The sequence below is a fragment of the Meleagris gallopavo genome, unplaced genomic scaffold (assembly GCF_000146605.3).
Source record: "Meleagris gallopavo isolate NT-WF06-2002-E0010 breed Aviagen turkey brand Nicholas breeding stock unplaced genomic scaffold, Turkey_5.1 ChrUn_random_7180001955761, whole genome shotgun sequence".
NCBI lineage: Eukaryota > Metazoa > Chordata > Aves > Galliformes > Phasianidae > Meleagris > Meleagris gallopavo.
The window spans coordinates 1-9,241 of NW_011216454.1; the positions used below are offsets into that span (position 1 = coordinate 1).

Consider the following 9,241-nt stretch of genomic DNA (forward strand, 5'->3'; position numbering starts at 1 on the left):
AGGGAGAGCTGTATGGGAGGGAGTCCTGAGAAGCCTCTGAGAGCTGCACTTACCCAGGAGCTGAGGGTAGTCAAGTGGAGGAAGCTGGATAGAGGACTGCAAAGTGCTCAGCTCTTTTATACCTGTCCCAGACAGCCTCGAGCTTAGATGGGAGGGCGGTGGTTTCAGAAGATCCCAATAATCATGAAATAAAGCCAATAGGCTTTATGACACACAAGCAGTGAAGTGACGCAATTGTATCTCTGCCCTTTGTGGACTTTGAGGCACAAACACGCTGTGGAGAACGAGAAAATGGAAGAATTTGATGGCAACATGCAATTATGTGAAATTCCCAACGCTACTGGTCCTCATTTCATGGAACTAATCAACCCTAATATTTTCCTTATCCTTCATGCAATTGCGCCTTCACCTGTAAAATCCAGCATAGCTCCACATTTTTTCAGCATCTTTAGGGAACTGGGGAACAGGAAATGCCCCATGTCTCACAGAAGTAATGTTTGTGGATGCTCCAGAACTCACACCCCAATTGCCCCTCAGCCCTTACTGGTGTAGGGTGATGGTGGACAACTGGGAGTGGTCCCAGGTGGGTGGGATGGCTTCATTTTTTGCCCCCAATTCCACCACCTCTGTTTACCAGCCCATAAAGTGGAGTTAATGAGAGGTGTGCTGGCAGCGTGCTGCACTGTAAAAAGCTTCATCTGCAGGATACCTCTGACTCTTCAACACAGATGAAGTTTGGGATTAGGAACACTTTGGGGTTTGTTGGTGTTGTGAGGTCAGATTCAACAGCACGTGGTCCTTCATGTGATGTTGCATCAGTGTTTGACCCTCCCATCACATTCTTCTTCTCCAGGGCATGTTTGTTACTCAGGGTACCAGTGATGAGGGATATAATTGCTCCGCATCACTCCTTGTGTGTCATGAAGACTGTTGGCTTTATTTCATGATTATCTGGGGCTTCTGCCACTACCGCCCTCAAGTCGATGCTTGGGGATGTCTGGGACAGGTATAAAAGAGCTGAGGGCTTTGCAGTCCACTATCCACCTTCCTCCACTTGACTCTCCATCTCAGCGTGGTAAGTCTATGCCTTATGTATCTCCTCAGTTTCTTAGCAGTACTTCTGTCAAGTGCTTCTTTGCTGTGGGCTCTAACACTTTATTCTTAGTGCCTGATAAGTCTGGGTGTGATCATATTTTTTTTTCAGAAATATGGAAATAATGGATATTTAAACTTTTAGGTCGCAATGTCCTGAGCTTACTGATGCAATTTTATCCTCTGCGCTCTCCATGATTTTCTCACTGCTTTCTGTGAGGGTAGTTTTACTCCACCCTCTGGCTCAGCTGGGACATAGTCTCATGCAGGAAGAGCAGGTGCTTTACAACAGCATTTCAAGTGAATATTGTATTTTTGCTCTGACTGACTGATATGATGCAGAGCATTTCCTCAGCACATGCTCCAAATGCAAGAGAGGCATGAAGGATTTGTGTTCCATTTCTATTCTGACCATGGCTCTGCCTACTCTCACAGCTTCATCTCCTGAACCAAAGAATGTCCTGCTCCAGCCTGTGTGCCCCTGCCTGTGGGGTGGCCGCCCCGGCCCCACTGGCTGACAGCTACAACGAGCCCTGCGTGCGCCAGTGCCCCGACTCCACTGTGGTGATCCAACCCCCGGCCTCCGTGGTCACCTTCCCCGGGCCCATCCTCAGCTCCTTCCCGCAGAACGCTGTGGTTGGCTCAGCAGGAGTGCCCGCCGTTGGATCTGGCTTGGGTGGCACCTTTGGACGTAGTGCCGGCTTTGGGGGCTATGGAGGCCTGGGAGGCTATGGAGGCTCTTATGGCCTTGGGGGCTTTGGGGGCTATGGAGGCTTTGGCAGCTGTGGATATGGTAGCTGGGGCCGAGGCCACAGGTATCTCAGCGGCAGCTGTGGGCCCTGCTAAACCCCAAATATCCACGCAGTACAGTGCTGCATCTGCTGAGTCTTCACAAATACCTCCTCTTCTCTTCTACCACCAGATGTAGCTTTCCATCCCTCTTATGGCTGTGCCAAAGCAGTTACTTTAAATTACTGTTCCTTGCTTTTTGTACTGTAAAGTCTTTCAAATCTGCAGTTTAGGGCTCAGGGTTTCCAACAGTGCCTCCAGAAGTTCCCCTCTACTTCTGTACAGCAATGCAGTGCTCATCCTCGGATGAGGATCTCCCCACTCCGTCCAGCTCTGAGCTTCCTGAACGATGCTAGGAAGAGGAATCTCTGGGGTGAAGCCTTGGGTTGAGACTTGCTGCAGCCTTGTGGTTTGCACGACTGCAATTCATTATTTCTGTGTTGTGCTTTTTTCTGTATCACTGTCTACTGCCTTCTCCATTTGCATTAAAGAATCTGTATTGCATCAACAACTTGGCTTTTGGTTGATTTGTCTGTATTTGCTCTTCTGATGTTCCACACTGGCTTAAAAGTTTTTGGTAATGAAACTCAAGTCACGTTGTTAGCGATCAGAAAGCAGTTTGTGAAGGTTCAACACCTTGTTTTTTACACCCTTGAGCTGTAGTGTGCAGTAGATGCTAACAAGGTATTAGCCTCACTAATATCAAGTGACATTTTGCATAAAGATTATCACTGAATGAATTTGTTACTTTGAGATCGTTTTGTTAACCAGAAATGTTCAATATCCCCAGATTTCTGATTTCTTCATGCTACATGGTCTGAGAAGTTCAAAGCATTTCTCATTCACTTTGTGCTCTCAGAGTATGTTATTACTGTATTACGTGCATACTGCACTCATTAGGCACTTCATTACTGAATAAGAGTCACTTCAAACATGTATACTGAGGCAATTCAATGTATGCTTCATTTGGAATGGGGCTTTATAGCCTCCCCTTTTTTCATTAAAATGTGGCTCTCTACAAACACAGCCAGGATAGATCCTACAGTTATTGGCTTTGTCTTTCCATCATAGAAATTTGGATTTCTTTCTAGCCCTACCTTAAGACTTCTGAGAGGTAAAGAAAGGTAGCTAAATGCATTGATTTTGAGGAATCTTCAACCATTTCTTAACCATATTCCCAGTTAAGGCCTGTAGAAAAGCCGAGATTCTGTAATAGTGATTATTTCCAGCTAACACCTCCTCTTACTTCATCATTTTAAGACACTGAGTATTTTCCAGATTTTATTTAGTATCGTAATAGGAACCCTCCAGATTTTATTTTGCAGTTTTAGATATTGAAACATTGAAATCATGACCAGCTAGTGCAAAGCTGATTCACCTCAATGACAAGATACAAGTTGAGGATCAATCTGTACCACGCTCCAGAATTAAATGTGTCAGGCATCAAAGTCAGTGCCTTCCCAGAAATAAGCTGCTCAGAAGCCATAAGGGACTCCATTCTGGACTGTGCTGAAAGCATAACCCGAGGCTTTTCTTGTGAAGGTGTTTGATGACGTTCACATTCATGTGCATGGGTTACCATAGCACAATTGAAATCCATTCCTCTTTTTCTACTGCCGTCAAAGTGCCTGTGAGTGCCTTCAAAGAAAGGCAATTACGTTCACAATAAAGGTCCGAGGGTTTAATAGGGATCTCAAAGCACTTTGCCTGCTGTTCTCAGCCGTGACTGTTACAGCATCGTACTATTAAGAGGTTACTGCTGCTGCCAGTTAGGTACTTCTGTCATGAATAATAGTCATTTGGGGCTTGCGTCAGAGGGATCTCGCCTTAATAACATCTGTGTGATGGTGCAGCCTGGGAACTTCGTGCCAATTCATTGTCATTCAAATAGGGCCTCGCAGTAACACTTGCAAACGCTTGTCTTTATGAGGGCTTAATGAGGTGAATGGAAAGTGTGCAATTCTCTGTAACAAATCAGGTCTCTAAATGCAGAAAGTGGCTCAGACACTACCAGCACAAAATCAGCCGAGAAAAAGGAATTTTCTTCCTAATTTCTGGCTTACCCACCTGTCAAAATGGGTTTGCTTGCATTTGTAAATCACTGAGATGTGGTGCTGGTGGTGTTACCCCCAGTGCCTATGCATGTACTGAGATGCTAAGGAAAACTGAAGGGGATTCTTCCAAACCTTCCCTAGGAAATTCCACAATGAATCTCTTCATTTGATGAGGTACTGCTGGGTCATTAATGTGCAAAGTGTTTGCTCATGTGAAAAGATACATAAAAGCTACAGAGCTCAGTAAATCTCAGGAAAACTTATCAGAATATACTGAGCTGGAAACAAAACTGCATACATGTGAGTCAGAAAGCAAAAAACAATGAGGTGCTATAATGCTATAACATTTTAATATGAATAAAGCTAACAATCACAATCCAACATGACAGAGAAGGGAGAAGCAGAAGGAATACATACAGAGATGAATTTGTGCTGAAAATCACCTTGTTTTGCTGGTGCCATTGACTATCATTTTCAAATTGTCCCACTTTGTTGAGTTCAGTGAGTCAAATCAGATTGCATGATCCACTTTCTCTTTGGTATAGCTTTAAAAGCAGTGAATTGAGAAACATATCTAGAGGAAGAGTAGGGCACAGCAGTCCAGATTTCAATAATGGAAGAGCTACAAATGAGTTATCCACACTCATGTCGCGCCCTGCTTCTCTTACACCTCCAGACCCCCACAAAGCAAAGGAAAAAACAGAGAAGGAAGAAGACAAAACAGAATTTCGGAAGAACATTGAAGAAGTTTTACAGAAACAGTAAGCTCCCCAAAACTGCTTTGCATCGCCATTCTGGTCTCGGAGCTCCTGCAAGCACAGCCCATGGATCCAGTAATCAATTCCCAGTCCTCATTTCCCATGAAGTCCTCCTGTGTTTAACAGTTATAGTAGGGGTAGCAGCTTCCGAAGCTGTACCGGCGGGTGTAGCGCGTGGAACAGGGGGAGTAGCAGCGGGAGCTGTAGGAAGGGTAGCAGTCCCGGTAGCCACTCAGCCCCCAGGAGCCGCGGTACCCACAGGGGCTCCCGCAGTCGTAGGTGCGGTAACTGCAGGGGCTCCCGCAGTCGTAGGTGCGGTAGCTGTACACGCTGCCGTAGCTGCACGGGGAGTAGCAGGAATCGTCCCACTGGGTCTGGTAGTAGAAAGTCATCTTGGTGCGGTGGAGGGAGGCGAGCCTGCAACAGCAGAAAGACAAAGCCTGTAAGGCGATGCTCCTCATAGAATCCCAAGTGAATGCTGCAAACGAGCAGTGAGGGAGAGAAAGGCAGAACACCCAGGCATGCCGTCTGAACCTCCCTCTCCTTGCTTGCCTATTGTTCAGCCCTGAATTTTAATGATGCCTTCCCCACAGCACTCCATCCTGCACAGCTTTCTGAGCTCTCTCACTCAGCCCCACTCCTGCCTGCGCTGAATGGGAACCATCAGGGGATAAATAGGAACGTCCTTCATATCTGCACTGACGTAAAGTCTTTAAGGGAAAAGAGAGCTGTGCACAGAGCTGAAACACTGAAATATTCCTGAAAACGCAGGGAAGACAGACTATCTTAGGTATAAATAACACTGATATAATCAGTCCTCCCAGTGCATTAATCTATAGCACCTGCAGCTCAGTAATGAGAAGGGATGAGAGGAGAAGAGGGGAGAGAAAAAGTATTAAACGCCTCTCTCCATTTCCTACTAGCTTTCCTAAACCCATTCTGACTTACCCACTTCTGCAAGGAGGTAAGGCAGGAGAAGTGAATGAAGAGCTGTCAGCAGTGAGGGCTTTTATAGAGCAGCAGTCCCGCCCAGTGCGTGGCCATGCCCCGGATCAGCTCCAATTACCAAATGCATTTTGCCTCCCGCATGACTCTTCTCATTGATATTCCAGTTCTCCCCAAGGTTTCTGATTATTGGCCCAGTGCTTTGACATGCAGGATACGCCCTTCCAGATGCTTTCATCTCAAAACTGCAACAATTAAGTCTTGGTATCATCACGCTACGTTTACTTGTTTAGCACAGCAATAAACTAAAAGATATGCTAAGACATCCGGATTGCCAAATATCCTATTTTTGGATGCTAGGCTTCCAAAATACATTTTAGCCCATGCATTTTTCCTTGCATTTTTTTCAGAGATTCCCGTGGAAGAAGTAGTCCCTTAATTTCAGGTATTTCATAACTTTGATCACAGGTGGAACAGTGCATTCCTACCAAACCCTTCCGACATTTCCTATGACTAGCAAATTGGAGAAGCCCTCTCTGTGATCTTTTGGAATAGACTCCCCATGGAGGTGGTTGAGCCACCATCCCTGAATGTGCTTTAAAAACCTCCTGGATGTGGTGCTCAGGGCCATGATTGAGCAGTAGGTTGGTAGAGTTGGATAGTAATATGTTCGGCTTGAGGTTGGACTTGGTGATCTTGAAGGTCTTTTCCAACCTGAGCCATTCTATGATTCTATAACACCGTCACACAACAGGATATTGCTGGGCTGATTGATTCAGCTGGAAAACTGGCCTATAAACTTCAGAACGGTATGTGCGTGACGTATTTTTAGGAAAAAATATTTCAGAGACCCAATTCCAAAGCTGTGAATTGCAGCTGTAATAAAGCGCAGAACTGGGTAACCCGATAGACGTTTTTAGTAACTGTGTTACATAATATTGGGGCGTTCTCCAGTAATGTGGCATTAATATTTAAATAACAAATCTCTTTGTACACTGAAATGTTAATAAGTATTAATGAAGGCTTTAATATTCAAAATTTAGAGAAAGGCCTGGAACATCTGTCACGCCTGTCATTATCCCGCCTTCAGATGCATGTAAACAGCCACGTTTGGAGGTGAAGGTCACCGAGAAGACTGGGATGTTGCTGCTCACCAGGACAAGTTGTGCTCACAGCACTCAGTGTTATTCACTATCATTAGCAGCATGAAGCTGAACACCTTGCCAACATTACAAAGATGCTGTGTTCGACAAACTTTGGCATCTGGAGGGCTTCTCTGGAGTAGTGCAGCTGTTACAGAGATATGTTCTGGTTTGCTTTATTTGATCCTTTTATTGCGTGAATCGCTTTTTCTCATCGGGGTGTAAGCAATAACGAAGCAGATATTTGGGATCCAAGTAAATATGCTTTGCTTGGGCAAGCTCTGCTGGAGGCTGAGCGTGAGCATTTCAAGGCTGGGAAACTCCAAATGTTGATATCTCAGCTTGAAAGCCTTTAGATATATTATTCATCTCAACGTGCCTTTATTTTACTCTTCCCCAAAAGTCTCATCTTCATCCTCTTATATTGCTCAAAACCATTTCCACTGCTCTCCCACCAAAAGGGATCCCAGCTTCCCCAGTCTCATTCTGCTTTGTCTTACAAGGTGACTCTTCAAGTTTGTTAACAGCAGCTGATGGAGAACAGCAAAGCAAACTGGATTTCCAACAGAACAACCATAACCTTCTCGTAGCTGATCACAATAGCAATTAACACATTTGTCAATATCAGATTGTAGCAAGGTGATACCAGACATCTCCACCACTAAAAACACCTTTCTTGTACTTCTCTTCTTGAGAATTCAAATGAATAATAATAAATAATGTAAATATTCTGGCCTAAAATTGAGATTTTGAAACAAAAGTAAAAAAAAAAAAAGAAATGTTTTTATGGGCTATTATTTTTGAAGAAAATGAAACTGATGTTCTTTCTTCTCTAAAAATTCCGGAGTCATTGCAAACTTCATTTACTGAGATTTGTCCATTCCTCCAAAACTGGGGTTATTAATGTCAATCAGTTCTGCTCTCCGTGTCCTTCCTTCCCTTTCCTGCTATAGCTCAGATTTCACCACACCAATTCCACAAACATAATTGTCCCAGGAAGTCTGAACATGAAAGAAAACTGCAATGCAATGTCATGCTTTTGGAAGCCAAGAACTGACTAATAATCACAAACCAAGAAAAACAATTACATCAACTGAAGAGTGACGCGCATCAGAAAATTTGTTTTGTGATGAATGTGAGTTTAAAGCACAGTAGGTTCGCTCAGGTACATATATAAAAGGGGGAGAAATTCAGGGCTCTCTACTCGCACCTCCTGGCTTACGTTCTCTTTGAGCTCGGTAAGTGGGACTTACTGCAGTGCTTTTATTGCTGTCTGGATGCTGTCTTTTTGCTATACTGCTGTAAAGAGAGGAGTCAGACTTTAAAAGAGAAGGCTGTGATTTCACGCCATGCAAGTGCAATTCTTGCTTTTAAAAGTGGGACACTGGGACAGTGGCATAAGTTTAGAAATGTTCACCTCCAGCAATGCACTATAAGAAATTTCCTTTTTTATACACCATATGGAAACGTCTTGGGTGTTTTATTTTGCAATGGGAAGGCATAACATAATTTCAGTTATTTCAGGCAAAATGTTAGTATTTTTCAGGGAATAATTAAGGAGACCAAACAAACTAACTGTTGTTTGCAGCTGAGTGCTGCCAGCGTGCACAAAGGGAGGATTCCCTTCCAGCAGTGGCTGAGCTTATTCCTGAACCATTGTCTGTTGCTTCTGGACTTCATGGAAAGATCAGACGCTGGTTTGGGTGAAGAGAGATGAATCCTTGCAGAGCACCAAATCCTCCCACTGTGCTCTCTACAGCACTGTTTCAAATTGGACTGCTGATTCCAAGCAATGACAACAGAAAAAAAGCAATAAGAATAGGGTATTATGGTTTGGTTGAGGTTGGGCTTGATCTTGAAAGTCTTTTCCAATCTGAGCAGTTCCACGATTCTATCATTCTAAATGTTTTTAAGTAGAAAAAGAAGTACACACAAAGCAGTGAGCTGGGCAGGAAGAAGCCAGGGCATAGCCTTGAGTGCACATATTTGGTTGGTTGCTGTGCTCCCCTTTCTCTCCTCTCCCCCTTTTTCACACTTCCATGGAGTTTGCTAGAACTACTGAGTAATCTCAGAGACCTCAAACTCTTCTTCCCTCCTGCTGCTTCAAGCTCAACTTCCTCCAGGCAGTTAAAACTTTTTCTGTCTCTTCTCCTCCCATCCCTTCTCATTACTGAGCTGCAGGTGCTATAGATTAATGCACTGGGAGGACTGATTATATCAGTGTTATTTATACCTAAGATAGTCTGTCTTCCCTGCGTTTTCAGGAATATTTCAGTGTTTCAGCTCTGTGCACAGCTCTCTTTTCCCTTAAAGACTTTACGTCAGTGCAGATATGAAGGACGTTCCTATTTATCCCCTGATGGTTCCCATTCAGCGCAGGCAGGAGTGGGGCTGAGTGAGAGAGCTCAGAAAGCTGTGCAGGATGGAGTGCTGTGGGGAAGGCATCATTAAAATTCAGGGC

At 44.3% G+C, this 9,241-nt stretch overlaps 1 protein-coding gene across 1 annotated transcript; it reads left to right on the plus strand.

The window, feature by feature from the left end:
• Nucleotides 1-1,346: 1,346 nt before the first annotated feature.
• LOC104917116 (claw keratin-like) lies at nucleotides 1,347-2,338 on the plus strand. Its single transcript, XM_031557751.1, has one exon. It carries the CDS (start codon nucleotides 1,549-1,551, stop codon nucleotides 1,936-1,938), a length of 390 nt encoding a protein of 129 aa, XP_031413611.1. The 5' UTR covers nucleotides 1,347-1,548; the 3' UTR covers nucleotides 1,939-2,338.
• Nucleotides 2,339-9,241: the final 6,903 nt, after the last annotated feature.